At 46.6% G+C, this 18,970-nt stretch overlaps 1 protein-coding gene across 1 annotated transcript in view; it reads right to left on the reverse strand.

Moving 5' to 3' along the window:
* VAX2 (ventral anterior homeobox 2) overlaps positions 1-18,970 on the reverse strand; it is a 57,890-nt gene that overhangs the window by 24,485 nt on the left and 14,435 nt on the right. Inside the window, exon 2 of the mRNA XM_005291504.3 lies at positions 16,982-17,169. Within this exon, the coding sequence (XP_005291561.2) occupies positions 16,982-17,169 (188 nt within the window). The remainder of the gene's footprint in view (positions 1-16,981; positions 17,170-18,970) is intronic.

The following is an 18,970-nucleotide window of genomic DNA, read 5'->3' on the forward strand; positions in this document are numbered from 1 at the left end:
CCTTCACATCCCCGTAATGATCTAAAAAATAAAAAGGAGTCATCTAAAAAATGGAAACTGGGACAGATTACAAAGGATGAATATAGGCAAACAACACAGGAATGCAGGGGCAAGATTAGAAAGGCAAAGGCACAAAATGAGCTCAAACTAGCTACGGGAATAAAAGGAAACAAGAAGACTTTTTATCAATACATTAGAAGCAAGAGGAAGACCAAAGACAGGGTAGGCCCACTGCTCAGTGAAGAGGGAGAAACAGTAACAGGAAACTTGGAAATGGCAGAGATGCTTAATGACTTCTTTGTTTCGGTCTTCACCGAGAAGTCTGAAGGAATGCCTAACATAGTGAATGCTAATGGGAAGGGGGTAGGTTTAGCAGATAAAATAAAAAAAGAACAAGTTAAAAATCACTTAGGAAAGTTAGATGCCTGCAAGTCACCAGGGCCTGATGAAATGCATCCTAGAATACTCAAGGAGCTAATAGAGGAGGTATCTGAGCCTCTAGCTATTATCTTTGGAAAATCATGGGAGACAGGAGAGATTCCAGAAGACTGGAAAAGGGCAAATATAGTGCCCATCTATAAAAAGGGAAATAAAAACAACCCAGGAAACTACAGACCAGTTAGTTTAACTTCTGTGCCAGGGAAGATAATGGAGCAAGTAATTAAGGAAATCATCTGCAAACACTTGGAAGGTGGTAAGGTGATAGGGAACAGCCAGCATGGATTTGTAAAGAACAAATCGTGTCAAACCAATCTGATAGCTTTCTTTGATAGGATAACGAGCCTTGTGGATAAGGGTGAAGCGGTGGATGTGGTATACCTAGACTTTAGTAAGGCATTTGATACGGTCTCACATGATATTCTTATAGATAAACTAGGCAAATACAATTTAGATGGGGCTACTATAAGGTGGGTGCATAACTGGCTGGATAACCGTACTCAGAGAGTTGTTATTAATGGTTCCCAATCCTGCTGGAAAGGCATAACAAGTGGAGTTCTGCAGGGGTCTGTGTTGGGACCGGCTCTGTTCAATATCTTCAGTAACGACTTAGATATTGGCATAGAAAGTACGCTTATTAAGTTTGCGGATGATACCAAACTAGGAGGGATTGCAACTGCTTTGGAGGACAGGGTCATAATTCAAAATGATCTGGACAAATTGGAGAAATGGTAAACAAGATGAAGTTTAACAAAGACAAATGCAAAGTGCTCCACTTAGGAAGAAAAAATCAGTTTCACATATACAGAATGGGAAGAGACTGTCTAGGAAGGAGTACGGCAGAAAGGGATCTAGGGGTTATAGTGGACCACAAGCTAAATATGAGTCAACAGTGTGATGCTGTTGCAAAAAAAGCAAACGTGATTCTGGGATGTATTAACAGGTGTGTTGTGAGCAAGACACGAGAAGTCATTCTTCTGCTCTACTCTGCGCTGGTTAGGCCTCAGCTGGAGTATTGTGTCCAGTTCTGGGCACCGCATTTCAAGAAAGATGTGGAGAAATTGGAGAGGGTCCAGAGAAGAGCAACAAGAATGATTAAAGGTCTTGAGAACATGACCTATGAAGGAGGGCTGAAAGAATTGGGTTTGTTTAGTTTGGAAAAGAGAAGACTGAGAGGGGACATGATAGCAGTTTTCAGGTATTTAAAAGGGTGTCATAAGGAGGTGGGAGAAAACTTGTTCACCTTAGCCTCTAAGAATAGAACAAGAAGCAATGGGCTTAAACTGCAGCAAGGGAGGTTTAGGTTGGACATTAGGAAAAAGTTCCTAACTGTCAGGGTGGTTAAACACTGGAATTAACTGCCTAGGGAGGTTGTGGAATCTCCATCTCTGGAGATATTTAAGAGTAGGTTAGATAAATGTCTATCAGGGATGGTCTAGACAGTATTTGGTCCTGCCATGAGGGCAGGGGACGGGACTCGATGGTCTCTCGAGGTCCCTTCCAGTCCTAGAATCTATGAATCTATGAATGTCGCTTTTTGCGCCAGACTAGCATGGTGATTTGTACAAGTTGAGGAGCCGCCCTCTCTCAATATATTTGGTATCATCCGACCCCCATGAAATGCCTTTCGCCTAGGCTGGCGTTAGCAGGCATTGGTTGTGTGTTTCTACCTCCCCATCACAGCCCGCACGCCAAACCGGACGGAACTTCTTTTGCACCCGTCTCCTCCCTCCTCGTCCTACGTGACGGGCGTGTGATCCCTGCCTGTTAAGCCTTCTTTGCACGTCTCCCCGCTCCTGACAGTGAAGGTTTCCTAAATGACTGGGCCTTCAGTGTCTGTCTGAATTTTGCATCCTGACGGGAAGGTTCCCCTTCACGGTGCCCGCCCGCGCTGGAACTGACAATACGGAGGTTCACCTTGGCCACTGCTTTGTAAAGTGCCCAAGGCTGGGAGCAGGCAGCGCCACAGCCTAGGCTGATGGGCAGAGCTGGGCAGGGTTTTTTTTACAATTATTATTTAACAGGCTGCCCTGCGAATGACCTCGGAGGTTTAAAGCTCTCTGTGCCATGTGTCAGTTACTCCCTGCATCTGGGCTATTTATAGCTTCCCTCCGAGGCCTTTTTCCCTACCCGCTCCGGGATTAGCTCATTCTGACAATCAGCTGACAACAGTTGTGGAGAGGGTGAAGGCTGGATCCATGCCCGCAGCTGCCACCTTTTAGCAGCATCACTAGTTGTCCTTTTCCCTCCCGGCCCCTCCATTCCGGGCTTGCTCTGGTGGGTTGCGGAGCTCTCTCGGTCCCCATGGATTTCAGTAAGAGCTGAGGGGGGCAGGACATACTGCAGGATCAGGCTCTTAGACCTGCATAAATGAACCAACATTTACAGCAAGGCTGCAGCACGGTCAGGAGGTTTTCTCACGGCAGGGCTGGTGTGACTCAGAAAGCCGATCAGGGCAAACAGCTTCATTCTCCCAGACCCTGGTGGCCAACTTCCCAGGAAACCCAGAGTCCAACGTGGCTAGCAGTGCAGGAGGGAGCGGGGAGTGATGGTGATGGGAGGTCCTCAAAGGATCTAGGGTATGAATGCAATGCACTGAGGACTGGGCTAGCATCAGTGGATCGCTCTGGATAGGTACCCAGATGCTGAGCTGCACTTCGTGGGCTGGAAATCACACAACAGCCGTCGCTTTTGTGAGCAGAGAGGAGCCTGCATCTCCGTGTTCTGACCAGATCTGAGCCTGGGGGTTCTGCTTTGAAGCTATCTCTGCTCATGAGATTTCTGGTCCCCCCTGTTTGCTGTTTCAGCCAGCATCTGGAAGCCAGGAACTGGTGGGAGGGCAGGAGAAACAAGGAGGGCAAATCCCATGACCCAAAATCTTTGGAGCCACAGACAAGGTTCAGTTCAGCGGGTGACTCGAGGGCCGGGAAGAGGGTGGGACCAGGGACAAACTGGAATCCTTTACCTGAACCTCTCAGAACTCTGTAGATCCCAGATGGGACCCAGCCCTGGTTTTATAGAACCACTATTCCAGCCAACCCGGTTTTGCAAAATCAACCTCCCCTTTGATGTAGTTCTCCTACCTAAACTGGCTCATCCTGCCCCTCCTCAGCAGTCAGGTATGCAGGTGGCTAGGAGAACAGCCAGGGAGTTTCTCGGCTCACTGGGCAAGAGTCCAGCCATGCAGTTCCCTTGGCCAGTAAGTGCAGCCACATCGAGCTGAGTCTAGAGTTGAGTCCAAGCCATGGAGTGTGACTCCAAACAGAGATCTACATTTCCTCCAAGTTTGGGAAGTGTCAGATTTTGGGTTCTGGTTTGGCCCGTTATAGACAAAGAAGCCAGCTGCAAAGTTGGCGGGTGCTTAGATCCAAGATTTGGCTTTGAGGCCAAATGAGAGCAGATGCCATGTTTTAAGCCTGGCTCGAGCAAGGTCTTGATCAGGAGGCCTGGAAATTGCAGCTACTGTTATGCTCATAGTGTGCACAAACAGAAGTTAGGTAAAAACATCAATACCCTTTCTGGAAGATTGCAGTGTAACCCGACTTCATTCCTTAGCATGCAGCACAACCCCACACAAGAACCCCAAAACAGAGAAAGACGAAGCAGGCTGCTCCATATAACCTAGCAACACAACTCACCCCACTTTACTCTAGACGGGCTGACTACACACTGACAGAGGCTAGGCCCAGTCACCACTGAGATTGCAACAAAGACCAGGAAAAAAACCTGACATTTAAATTGACAGCCTACAATTTTAACAGAGTTTTCAATACTCCACAGATACAATTTGTGCTCACCATTATCTGCAGGAGCAAATGTCTAAGCATCTGATCTGTGAGCACTGTGAGGACAAGGAGCCCAAATTTCAGGCTCAAAAGCAGAGGCCGGAACCTGTCCCTGCATCTCTCTTGCCCTCTGATTTTGATCTAGTTTCTGTTCCCCAGGAGCAGGGCCGGCTCTAGGATTTTTGCCGCCCAAAGCAAAAACAATTTTGGCCGCCCCCCCACCCTTATTTAATTACCCCACCCCCGGCCCCGCCTCAACTCCGCCCCTTCCCCAAATCCCCAGCCCTGCCTCCTCCCCCAAGCTCTCAAGCTTTTGAAAGAACCGGAACCATTTGTTCAGCGTCACAAACAAGCTCCATCCCGAGGGGTTTGTAACTCTGAGGTTCTGCGGGACGTACAAACTGGGGGGCTGGGTTCTTGAGGTGCTGGGGGCCTTCAGCACCCATTGGGAACCGAAGATGCTCAGCACCTTGCAGGCTTGGGCCCCAGAAGAGATTTCCGGATTCCTAGTAACTCTACAAAGACAGAAATACAGAGTGAGGGCCTGGCCAGGAGGGAGGAGGAGGGCTTCAAGCATTAGACCCGACGCAGGTCCTAAAGTAAGGCTATTCCCCTCATACTACCAGCCCATAGTAAATGGGGGGCAGGGGGAAGTTTGACAAGCGTCTCAGGGCTCTGGAACGTCAATGGGTTCCTGGCTTCCAGAAGGGCAGGATGAACCTGAGGGCCATACACAAAAATGCCAGTGTATTTTGGGTCTGTGCCCAATTGAGCCAGCAAGAATCTACCATAGCAGCCCCCCGGGGATCTGAGCTCCCCCAAGTCACACCACCTGCTTTTCTTTCCATCATCACCCGCTTGCCTTTGTCGCACTGCAGCTCCTTTACAAGGAACTAAATCTCAGGGAGAAGGCAGATTTTCCCAAGAAAGAAGGGAAGGGTGGGGATGCAGCGTAGCGTACTGGGACCCATGCCCCCCAGCTAGTCTAATAACAGCCCCAACACACTGCAGGGGTCCCAGCAACCCGTCACTCCCCAGTAACCAGTGGGAAGTGGAGTTGGACCAATTCCACCCAGAGAGCCCCGACTATTGTATTTAGCCTCTCTGTTTAAATCCCAGAGACGAACTGAGACCTGCACAGCTCTCACGGGTCCTGATCCCGCCAAGCACTCACGCATAAGTACGTGCTTACCTGCCTTGCTGAATCAGGGCCAAAGGGCACGGAATTGGGAGGCCCTGAGCCACAATGACCAAAAGCCAGAACATTCACATATGAGAAGCTGACACACCTAGCTCTTTACTCATGATGGGATAGATAGATAGACAGATGGATAGATAGATAGAGGGGGTGTACGGGGATAGATAGAGAGATAGATAGACAGATAGAGGGGGTGTAGGGGGATAGATAGATAGATAGATAGATAGATTAGATAGATAGAGGGGGTGTACGGAGACAGATAGATAGAGGGGGTGTACGGGGATAGATAGATAGATAGATAGATTAGATAGATAGAGGGGGTGTACGGGGATAGATAGACAGATAATGGGGTGGATGGAGATAGATAGACAGATAGATGATGGGGTGGATAGAGATAGATAGATAGATGATGGGGTGGATAGAGATAGATAGATAGATTAGATAGATAGATGTTGGGGTGGATGGAGATAGATAGACAGATAGATGATGGGGTGGATGGAGATAGATAGATAGATGATGGGGTGGATGCAGGTAGGTAGATAGATAGACAGATAGATGATGGGGTGGATGCAGGTAGGTAGATAGATAGATAGATAGATGATGGGGTGGATGGAGATAGATAGATAGATAGAAAGACAGATAGATGATGGGGTGGATGGAGATAGATAGATAGATGATGGGGTGGATGGAGATAGATAGATAGATAGAAAGACAGATAGATGATGGGGTGGATGGAGATAGATAGATAGATGATGGGGTGGATGGAGATAGAAAGATAGATAGATAGAAAGACAGATAGATGATGGGGTGGATGGAGATAGATAGATAGATGATGGGGTGGATGGAGATAGATAGATAGATAGAAAGACAGATAGATGATGGGGTGGATGGAGATAGATAGATAGATAGATGATGGGGTGGATGGAGATAGATAGATAGAAAGACAGATAGATGATGGGGTGGATGGAGATAGATAGATAGATGATGGGGTGGATGCAGATAGGTAGATAGATAGACAGATAGATGATGGGGTGGATGCAGATAGATAGATAGATAGAAAGACAGATAGATGATGGGGTGGATGGAGATAGATAGATAGATGATGGGGTGGATGGAGATAGATAGATAGATAGAAAGACAGATAGATGATGGGGTGGATGGAGATAGATAGATAGATGATGGGGTGGATGGAGATAGATAGATAGATAGAAAGACAGATAGATGATGGGGTGGATAGAGATAGATAGATAGATGATGGGGTGGATAGAGATAGATAGATAGATTAGATAGATAGATGTTGGGGTGGATGGAGATAGATAGACAGATAGATGATGGGGTGGATGGAGATAGATAGATAGATGATGGGGTGGATAGAGATAGATAGATAGACAGATAGATGATGGGGTGGATGGAGATAGATAGATAGATGATGGGGTGGATGCAGGTAGGTAGATAGATAGACAGATAGATGATGGGGTGGATGCAGATAGATAGATAGATAGAAAGACAGATAGATGATGGGGTGGATGGAGATAGATAGATAGATGATGGGGTGGATGGAGATAGATAGATAGATAGATAGATAGATAGAAAGACAGATAGATGATGGGGTGGATGGAGATAGATAGATAGATGATGGGGTGGATGGAGATAGATAGATAGATAGATAGAAAGACAGATAGATGATGGGGTGGATGGAGATAGATAGATAGATGATGGGGTGGATGGAGATAGATAGATAGATAGATAGATAGATAGATAGATAGATAGATGATGGAGTGGATGGAGATAGATAGACAGATAGATAGATAGACAGATGGGGTTTATGGGGATAGATCAGTCGATCTTCCAGCCAGTGACTTTACCTCCTTATATGTTTGTAATGGGCTTATCCCAATGGGGCAGCAATCCTGAACCGAGTCTTTAAACGCTGCCCTAATATAAATAAATAGTATTAATGACACCAGATCAACAACGCTGTCATTAATACCATTGCAGACACTGTGGTCACTGGGGCTCTGGGAACCCCCTGCATCCTGCCAAGTTTTTGCCCGCAGTGTGATTGAAATGTATCGTTTCTTTCCTCTGCAGTTTGGTGGAAAGCTATAACATGCACATTGTCTACCCCGAACACGGCACAACGGCTCATCTGGAACTTTAACCTGCTCCCCTTGGGACCCTATGTATCTCTGAGCTGAATAGAAGTGTCTATTCCTTTTCAAAGGAACAGAATAAAACTAATGTCCCCAGTAAGGGTCTCAACATATTCTGGGGTTTGGCATGAGAGAGCACCCAAAATATTGCTGATCCAAACCTCAGAAGTACCTGATCCTCTTGGTCAGAGGCAAGGTACGTATTGTGCAGCACCTTAGCCGGTGTAAACAATGGACAATGGAGTCATGGCAACTGACACCACCTGAGGTGTACAGGAATAGCCAGGAATGGGTCTGAGCCACAAAGTTCGGCTCAGGATCTGGATCTGAACTTTCCCAAAGATGTTTGGATTGACGTTTTGGTTCATAGTCGTCTTTAGTAAAAACCCAAACAGTGTGCAAATGGATTTGAGTTTTTGGCCCAAATAAATAAGTAAATAATTTTCATATAAAACACACACAAAAATTGTGAATTTGCAAAATTTCTCGGGAAAAATTTCCACTCTCTGACCATCTCCCATTGTACTGTGTCTAGTACAGTGGGGGTTGGATCTCAGTTAGGATCTCAAGCTGCTACTGTTAATTAATTAATAGCAATGATAATAATACGGACCTATGGGTTTGGTTTAGTCTTTAGTCTTTCACATTCTGATGGTCCACTGTGAAATGGGTTTCTAGCCACTGAAAGTTTCAACTTTTGTTGAAAAACCAAAAGGTTTTCTCTCAAAACCAGAAGTTTTCAGCTTTTGGTCAAAAGGTTTTGTAGTTTTTGATTTTTCACCAAAAAGCGAATGTTTGGCAGAAAGTAGCAACTTTACAACACAAAAATGATTAGTCAAAACCCCAATTTTTCATTGAAAACCAGTTTTGGTGGAAAATTTTCCACCAGCCCTAGTTGTGACACCCAGAATTAATTTGGGATTCTTGGATAATCCCGTAAAGATGACAGGTTGCAGGAAGTTCGCACCCTATAATCCGAAATTACCTACACAATTTCCTGGTGATCCTGTCTTTCACAAACCATTGTGCCCTGTTGGAATGAGAGCGTGCATGGGACCTGTCCCACATGACACAGAGCCACCTCTCACAAGTTTGCTGGGACAATGAGCGCTGATCTCATAACCCTCATGTCCTGGAGAATGAATTGCTCTACCTATGGGACAGGTAGAACGTGGGGACAGACAGCACGAGCTTCACACACGTACATCACCACTTACAACATGTCTCAACTCTGTCCTGGAGTGAGAGAACAGTTGAAACTCCACGGCCCAGTCAATCCTGTGTCTCTTGACTGATGCTGCCAATAAGGAGGACAATTATTGCCAATTGTGGAAGGTTTGGGGCCATGGACACCTGTTCTCTGGGATATTCAACAAACGAGACAAGGGGAGCACACCGAAAAGGTGAGTCACGTGCCCTATGTGCTGTGTAACAAGGGTTCATACCAAACCCTTCTCCAAGGAGAGAGCAAAATGCATCTTCTCCTAGGGAATGGGCTGCGTAGTGAAGGTTTTGACGCACTCTGTCCACCACGGCTTGTTACATTAGCTGCAGAGAGCTGCTAGGAGAGAACGTTATCAGTTCTAGAGAGCTCTCGCCCTCATCTCCATATCAGTTAAGTGACGGCATTTATGTCACTCTCCGGTGAGTTAAACGTTGATCATAGATAGAGAAAGTCAACATTTTCCAAATTTCCATTTCTTGGACAACATTTGACCTTCCCAAAACTGATTTTGGACTGAAACAAACCTGATGGGGGTTTTTTTGTGTGAAAATGTTCAAGTTTCTCAACCAACTGATTGAAAGTTTTCAACGAACAAAATAGGTCGACAAAATTCTGAAATTTCCTTGACTTTTTTTTGAAATTTTGGCAAACCAGCAGCAATTTTGTCAAATATCTGCCACAGCTGATCCAGCTCGGATCATAAATATTATTCACAGATAAACAGGGTGACGGTGGGAACAATCCCTGCCGATTTCTTCCAATACTAATACAGTCCAAGCCCAGAGGCCTGATCCTGATCTTACTTATCCTTCTTTTAATACTTATTTATTTAAGCCCCACAGTCTCCAGAGCAAATACAAAGATCTGATCCTGGCCACTACGAGTTTACAATCTGGGGACCCGATCCTGCAAAGATTTACCCACGTGAGTCGATTTATTCATGTGAGTAAGTTTACACAGGATGGAACATGGAATGAGAGTAATAAAAAATGAAGTGTCTGGGAGTGCCAGGGTTACAGGAATGAGGCTGCCCCGTGACTCGGCTTGTGACAATACGTGGTCGCATTGTGGGGCAAGCACTCGGTGCTACTAACTGTGCTAATCGTCAAGTTTTATGGAAATCATCTTGAAAACATGAACATAGCGGGTCTATTTCTGATCTCACACCAGGTGTGCGCTGTTGTAACTCCACTGACTTCAGGGGAGGTTCTCCCAGTCTACACAAGTGCCAATGAGATCAGAATCTGGCTCTGTGTTATCATATTTTCAACTGGATGCTTCTGCAGAAATGACGTGGTTAAGAGAATTGTACCGACACTTTGGCCTTAACTTATTATTGTTCCTGTCCTTAAAAACCCATTTGGTTCCTCACCTGCATCTTCCCATAGAGATGCTACACAGCTCGGAGATTTCTTTTAAAAAGAGGTTCTGTTTTTAGAGAGAACCCAAACCCCTGATCTGCGCACCCCACAATTTGGTGGTATCCGGAAGCCAAACCTGAACATGAGGCTTGTGCTACAAGCCCATCTATAGAGTTAATCAACCCAAGCAAAACACATTGGGCTTGTTGATTGGCTCAATTCAGCAACTGCCCATCAGGTAATTGTAAATATGGCTGTAGCAATGGTTTAAAATTACACCCTGCTAGAGCCAAGAAGGGAAGAAAGTTCCTATTGGGGATTTATTAAATGCAACACTTCTCATCTAAGTGTTTCTACCTTTGTGGAGGACAGACGGACCGGCAAGTTAGATAACTGGATAGATTCTTTCTGTACCATCAAGAACCACGCAACGTTGGCTACCTGCGTAATGACATGACCGTCTTTTCATTGCCCTCATGCGTTCTCCCTAATGTTTGTCACTCCTTTTGCATCTTGTTTAGAATTAGCCTTTAAGGCCCGGAGCCTCGAAGAGATTTAGGCCCCTGACTCCCATTGATTTCAAAGGCAGTTTGGCACCTAAACCCCATGAGGATCTGGGCGTATGTTCTTTGGGTCGTCCCATGTGTTTGTACAACACCCAGCACAAGGGGGCCGAACTCCTGCTAGGAGCTGAGGGACAGCACTGTAAGATGAGCACGTATTTATGATGACAGACAGACAGACAGACAGACGACTAAAGGCTGCTCTGTCACTTTCCTCTGTTCCACTAGGCTGGGGTATTCAATGCCGTGTGTGGTACTCAGCTCCCCACTCCCACTGGGAGATAACAGGGAGGTTTCCAAAGACACAAGGAGCAATGAGGTACCCAGTCCCCACTGTAAGCCAATGGGAGTTGGGCACTTAACTCCCCTGGGTGCCTTTGAAAACGTCCGACCCAGTTCCTTAGGCTCCTGTGTCGACCCCAGACAATCATACTCTCCTGATGTTTTGCTGCCCTTTGCACATTGTAGCTCTCGTGTGTATTGTCGTGGGTTCTTTCTGCGACGGGAGGGCACCGAGCGCGGTTGCAGGCCAGCGTCTGATCATCTCTCTTAGTGGAGATTGTGAATTGTTAATGACTAGATGTGAGATTAATTTTTAATGGCGGCGTCTTAATTGTGATGCTATAAATAGACCCCTTGCGTCTGTTTCTGGAGTAGCAGCCTTGACAGAGATGCTTTGAATCACATCGAGGTTTTCTGGGGCCCGCCCTCCGTTCCTTACCCTGGCGAATACTTCTGGCTCATGCCAATGTGGGATCGCTCCGCTGAGTCAGGAGTACTCATGAGAGCACCGTTTCTTTGTGCTCTAAGATTCAGATTGACTCCTATATGGAAAAAACTCAAGGAGCAGCCAGGAATCTCCCAAGAGTCTCCACTCCAGGTGCACCCAGTGTGTTATCCCAGCTGGGTGAGGCAGGGTGGGGCAGGCCCTGATGAGGACGAGATTGGGGAGCAGACCCATCCGACTGGAAGGAATGCCCAAGATCTACAGGGAAATCCTGTGCATCTGCAGAGGAGGGACGAGGCATTTGCACTGCTCCCCAAGTACCCAATGGGACCGCAGGATAGCAGCAGCCTTGGGGTCTATGAATCTAGGGGACTGTGGGAGCCAGTGCCGCTGTTTGGCAAGATTTCTTCTCATCATCCTTCATGATGAGTTTGGACTGGATGCCCAGAGCTTGAGATAGACGCATCTAATAACAGATGCCCGACAGTGCATCACACAGACCGGATAATTTGCATGTGGCCTGCACGGGAGACCCAGCACCTCATTTCACGCAGGGCAGAAGCACCCCGCGATGGGCACCAGACCAGGTTCTGATTGAACTCGTGACTTAGAAAGACCAGGCCATAGAGCCCCGGGAGCTAACCACTCCCCTGCTTTCTTGCCTCTCCGGTGCCTGAGGATTTGTGGAATTATCCGCCCTCAAACAAACCTCTGTGACATCTCCGCCTCCATGTCTTGGCAATGGCGTCACATTTCCCATCTCTCAATGGTGCTAAACAGGGGTCATGTGCATCTAATCTCTGAGAGTATGTTGCCTAGGGAAAGTCCTGCTCTGCTGCCAGGGATACAGGGCCAAATATTATCCTCATTTACACTGGTGTAAGTTTGGAGAGACTCAGCGGAGTCACTTGGGATTGACACAGGTGTAACTTAGAATCTGGCCCTCGCTCTAACAGATTAAACCCAGCCTGTTGCATCTGGAGCGGTGTGAAACAATTCTCACTGCTGATGACACTGGCTTAAAATAAAAAGTCATTTCCGTGGATTAGTAAAATAGCCAGACAGTTGTGGCTCCCGTCCAGAACAGCTCGTGAAAGAGCAGAAGGCAGGGGAAGCATTTCGTTTGCTGGAAAGAACAGGTGAATTGCCACCGGAAATGAAGAGACCAAAATAAATTCCCACGTCCCTTCTTGCCCCGGGATTGGTGTTTGGATTTCACCATTTCCTGTGTGAGGGTGAGTAAATTTCAGTTTCCTCTAGTGAAATTTGGTCCTGGATCAAACGGACGAGTACTCAGCAAAGAAATATGCTGAAGCATTTAGAGAGGCAGCTTGGCCTAGTGGATAAAGTAGTCAGGTGAGCTGGGTTCTAGTCACAGCTGTTCTACTGTGTGACCTTCAGCTACTCACTTCCCCTCCGTTTCTCTCCATCTCCTACTGATTTTATGCCCTTTGGGGGCAAAGACTCTCTCTTCCTGTGCACTAGGGGTGAGCACCACTGTCCCCTATTATCTGATTGGAGGCTCAGCTTTAAAACCCAGCGATGATCCCTCACTGTCAACATTCACCATTTAATCACTGATCATTTTTCTTGGCTTAGATGGGGAAGTGAAGCCCAAGGGGCTGGGAACTGGGAATGGCCAAAGGGAAGGAAATGCAGCGAAAAGGATTCGCAAAAACCGAGCCGATGGAGAGCTGCAGAGAAAGAGGGTAGAGAAGGAAGAGTAATGAGCAGAGATAGCCATGGCTTGAAGATGGGGAGATTTTCTCACTGAGTGATGAATGCAATAATGAGGCACAGAACAATTAATAAATAACTAGACATTTAGTTACTACATAAAAGCCGCATCCTCCCCTTGAGCTCGACGCAAGCCTTCTACCGATGCCAACGGGCATTCCTCAGGGCACTGGCGGGAATATATCACCCTCAACTTATCCCCCAGCCTATAGACTATGCTCAAGCATGGAATTCAACTGTTCCTTAGAAGGAGATTGACCCCCTTACCCTAGAACTGGTCGGAAAATATTCATCTCACGGGTTTTTCAGTGGAGAATGAGGTTTCCATCTAAATTTGAACATTTTTTAAAAAGTGTCCATTTCAGCTGAATTGTGTTTCAAAACCCCACCCCGCCCGAACACAGCATTTTCATAATGCCGAAATGGTCCATTTCGACGTCTGCGGAATGGAATGGTTTGATTTTTGTTTTGAAATGACTTTTTGGAATGAAATTCTTTTTTTGCAATTTTTTAAGTATAAAAAAGGTCTAAATTGGAACAAAGTGTTACCATTTAAGCAGACCAAAACATTTTAATGAACCCAAAACAAATTTGGGGGGGGGGGCGTGATTTTGTTTCATGTGAAATTTGTCATTTTTTCATTTGGGTCCATTTCGGAATGGAAAAAAAATGTGGAAATGCAACATTTCCCAGGGAATGGAAAATCCCGTTTCTGCCAGCTCTAACAGACACACCACGACAGCATCTACTCCCATCAAAGGGGATGAGAATCTTTCCACTAACTTCAATAGCTTTGGGTTGGACACATGGAGAAACAGAACCTTCCTCATACACGCAGAAGGTCTGAATCACAACTTTTCGGTTTTCAGTTGCCAGAAACGGCAACATTTTTTCCAGATTTTTTTTCACAAAAACCTGAAAAATCCCAATGAAAATGCTCACCATCTCCTCTCAGTTTTGGCCTGTTTCGACACAAATGCCATTTTCTGTCAAAAAAAATGTTTTGGACAGACATTTTTTGTCAGTTCTACGATTGTACTTTTCCCATCCACAGCAAACACTCGTGTCAGTGACCATGCGGGCTAGAACACTTAGTCCTTAACCCCACCACGGTTGTGCTCGTTCTGGTCTCTTTTTTGCCCCTAAGTATTCCACGGATACAAACCTACCCTACAAACCCATGATCACACAAACAGCCCGCTGAAGGCAATCATTCCCCTCAGCTCCTGTAAGGCCTTATCCTGCAGGCTGACCTAAGCAAGGCACCAGGGCCGGCTCCAGCATTTCTGCTGCCCCAAGCAAAAAAAAAAAAAAAAAAACGCGATCGCGATCGGCGGTGGCAATTGGAGAAAAAAAAAAAAGCCGCGATCGACGGCGGCAGTTCAGCAGCAGGTCCTTTGCTCCTAGAGGGAGTGAGGGACCTGCCGCCCCCGAATTGCCGCAGGTGCCGCCCCTCTCCCTTGGCCACCCCAAGCACCTGCTTGTTAAGCTGGTGCTTGGAGCCGGCCCTGCAAGGCACTCAGCAACTTTCGGGATCAAACCTTATGACTGTGTGTCAGGCAGTTCATAGAATCATAGAATATCAGGGTTGGAAGGGACCTCAGGAGTTATCCAGTCCAACCCCCTGCTCAAAGCAGGACCAATTCCCAACTAAATCATCCCAGCCAGGGCTTTGTCAATCCTGACCTTAAAAACCTCTAAGGAAGGAGATTCCACCACCTCCCTAGGTAACCCATTCCAGTGCTTCACCACCCTCCTAGTGAAAAAGTTTTTCTTAATATCCAATCTAAACTGCCCCAACTGCAACTTGAGACCATTGCTCCTTGTTCTGTCACCTGCTACCACTGAGAACTTCTAGATCCATCCCCTTTGGAACCACCTTTCAGGGAGTTGAAAGTAGCTATCAAATCCCCCCTCATTCTTCTTTTCTGCAGACTAAACAATCCCAGTTCCCTCAGCTTCTCCTCATAAGTCATGTGCTCCAGCCCCCTAATCATTTTTGTTGCCCTCTGCTGGACTCTTTCCAATTTTTCCACATCCTTCTCGTAGTGTGGGGCCCAAAACTGGACACAGTACTCCAGATGAGGCCTCACCAATGTTGAATAGAGGGGAATGATCACATCCCTCGATCTGCTGGCAATGCCCCTACTTATACAGCCCAAAATGCTATTAGCCTTCTTGGCAACAAGGGCACACTGTTGACTCATATCCAGCTTCTCGTCCACTGTGACCCTTAGGTCCTTTTCTGCAGAACTGCTTCCTAGCCATTCGGTTCCTAGTCTGTAGCAGTGCATGGGATTCTTCTGTCCTAAGTGCAGAACTCTGCACTTGTCCTTGTTGAACCTCATTAGGTTTCTTTTGCCCCAATCCTCTAATTTGTCTAGGTCCCTCTGTATCCGATCCCTACCCTCCAGCGTATCTACCACTCCTCCCAGTTTAATGGCACTTGCTATCAGAGATGTGTAAGTTCTCCAAGTGCCATTAGACAGAGAGATAAAGAGTCTCCGTATATACACTTCCCAGGCACAGATTATCTTATCTTAGCATGCACATGAAAAAGGTGAAGTTTAGCATCATGATGAAGCATTGCACTTGCTATCAGAGATGTGTATCGATGAAATCAGGCATAAAACTAACGTTCTGGGATACACCCCTTCAGTACATCACCTGCCAGCTACATAAGTACACTGTCCTCTCCAGATATTAGCTGCCCAGAGCCATATGGTAGATCAGAGGCTTTCTAAAGTCCTTAGAGAAAGTCTTTGCTTGCAGAAATAACACCTCGTACAGGGTTGCAATGGAAAGAACAAGGCAGGGAAGACTGGAGGCTGGTATTGTCAAGGGGGCAGAGTTAAGGTTGTTTGGGGATCATAGCTGAGACTTTCCCTACTTTCAAAAGTCTGAGTTTCTTGTAAGTTTAACCTTAGCTATGAATTTTATAGCCTGTCAACGGGCATGTTTGGTAACAATAGCATCCTTACAATGAGTCTTACTTTTCCGTTACTAGTATGGACTTTTAACTTTACCTTCACGGTTTTCTCTGGGAATGGCTTTAGAACCCACAGGTGCATGATGGGTACCTGTCAGATTCTCAGCAGTATTTCTTCTCCTCCCAAAATGGTTTAGTTCCTTTTGGGAACCTCAAACTCTTAGGATGAGCTTCCCCGGAAAGTTAACACTGATTAACCATGTCATGTCCTCTTCTTGAGGCTAATCCACACAGCGTATGATAGCCTACTACTATTAAATAGGTAATGGAGTTGCTCCGTTAGCTCGAGTGGCAGAAGCCTGTACTCTTGATGCGACTGTCCTGGATTCAAACTGTGGTGATAAAGGTGGTGGGGGTTTGGTACCCAATAAAGGGAAATTGATTGAGACAGCTGCATATATGTCTCACCCTCGCTGGTGACCACGCTCAGTGTGCACCAACCCACACTCCCAAGGACCTCGTCACCAGAGTCGGTCCGTGGCGGGAAGCAGGCAAGCGAGGGCTGCTGATTAATTGGATGATTTACAGTCCTCTCTATTGGGGAAATACCATAGGAAGGAGTCAGTGCATGATCCCCGTCTCAGCATCCAGCCCGAGCACTCAGCCTCGACACTGCCGACCAGCAGTGGGGCAAGAATTTTTTTGTACACCAACACAGCCAGGCCATGGAGCAAACCGGCGGTAGCCCTAACACCCCAGGACTAGGAGCTACCAGAGAGCTGTGCTGCAGGGTGCAGAGGTCCCCTGGGAGCTTGCCCCCCATGCAAAGTGGACAGGAATAGCCACCGGACCCCTTGCTTCTTACCTGTGTCTCTGATAGGTTGAGCTGCCTCGCTAGCTCCGTCCTCTCCCTGCCGACGACATACTGACACCGCTGAAATTCCAGCTCCAGCCTGTACAGCTGCTCGGCTGTGAAAGAGGTTCGGGTCCTCTTGGGCCGGTCCAGATCCAGCCCTTTGGGGAGAACAATCTCCCGGATGGTCCCTTTGGCATCTGTAAGTCAGCACAAGGAGAGCAGCGTGAAGAGAAGGCTCCCGTTCTCAGAGGTCGTGGGTGGGCTCAGCGAGGGCGCAGCAAGAGAGCCGTTTGATCCTCTGCCCAGTTCCCACTGGCTGTGCATAGCAAGAGTTCCGGAGCATCCTGCCCAGAGACTCAGCCCTGAAAAACCCAGTCCCCAAAACCCCAAAGGGCAGAGCTAAGGAGATGGGTATGGTCCCTTCTGGCCTTAAAGTCTCAGAGTCTATGAGCTATTCAAAAAACACCAATGATTTTTGTGGGGGGACTTGAAAAAAATAAATGCTTTTAAATCCAGCCCAGTTGCCTTTCTGGAAGATGCTTCAGCCAAACACGTTACTGGGCTCAATGCAAAGATAAGTGGGTGAAATTCTCTGGCCTTTTCTACAGGAAGCTAATCTAGCGATCCCTTCTGGCTTTATAATCTACAAATCTGGGGGGGGGGGGGTCAGAATTTCCCATTAAGATTATTTGATTTTTGGATGAAAAACTTAAGCTGGAAGCAGAAAAATGTTCATCTTTTTAAAAGTGTTCTTGGTCAAAAAAGGTGTGATATTTGAAACCAGAAATTTGTTTATGAAACAAAGAAAATATTTCAAACAAGCTGTTTTTCTTTTTAAGACCAAAAGCATTTCGATCTCTCCACTTCTCACAGGAAAACTGCAACATTTTGTCTGAAACAAAAATGTTCCGCACAAATGTTCATTTTTGTCCAAAAGCCGTTTTGCATTGAAAACATGTTCTACCAAAAAAATGCCCACCGGCCCTAGTTCTGGGGTTTGTTCTCCTAGCTGCCTGTCTGCGGCCTGGCTCTCCAAGATGTTGTGCACCTGTGAGGATGTACCTGCAGTGCCACTGAAGGCAATGGGAGGGGAAAGCAGCCAGCACCTTGCTGGATTGGGCCTGAGGTGAGTTTAGGTCACAGGAGAGACCTAACCCAGGTCAGGAGTGAGCAATGGCCGTTACCCGTGTCTGTATCACAGACTCCACCACTGCAGTTGGCACCTTCTCATGGGTTTAGCTTCAGACATCGTGTCATGACATAGGGAGTAAGACATAGGCTTATATAGTACACATTTATTAGAGAACAGCTATAAAGTATAGATTCCGACACGCCGGCTTCTACCCAGCTCGGTTTCCAACTTTACTTCCTTGTTTAGCAGGACCACACCATGTCTGGAATTCTATATCACAGGCTCTCAACCTGCAGGATGGTGAACAGGTATCAGGGATTTGTAACCACCCTGCCCTTCCCATGTGGTACTAAATGGGAGCTAGGTAGAGCCCAGCTCTCTGGGTACGGAGGAGTGGGAGATGAGCAACAAGGTAAAATAGATTTCACTTAAAAACCTGGAAAAACAACAAGGAGTCCAGTGGCATCTTAAAGGCTAACAGATTTATTTGGGCATAAGCTTTCATGGGTAAAAAAACACTTCTTCTGATGCAACTGAAGAAGTGGTTTTTTACCTACGAAAGCTTATGCCCAAATAAATCTGTTAGTCTTTAAGGTGCCACCGGATTCCTCATTGTTTTTGTGGATACAGACTAACATGGCTGCCCCTGATACTTAAAAACCTGGGTGATCTTGTAACCTTCCATGTGTAGAGTCTGTGGAAGTTCTCAGCATGACAGGTTTGTGAGGCCAGGGCCAATGTTAGCGAAAATCGTCCTTACAAAAACCCCCACAAAAGGTGAAATTCCCTGGTGTGTAACACGTACAATGCACGTAATGGCTTATGTGGGACATAAGTGATGCATATCCCTTGCATTGGTCCTCTGT

Source organism: Chrysemys picta, chromosome 5, assembly GCF_011386835.1.
Source record: "Chrysemys picta bellii isolate R12L10 chromosome 5, ASM1138683v2, whole genome shotgun sequence".
Taxonomy (NCBI): domain Eukaryota; kingdom Metazoa; phylum Chordata; order Testudines; family Emydidae; genus Chrysemys; species Chrysemys picta.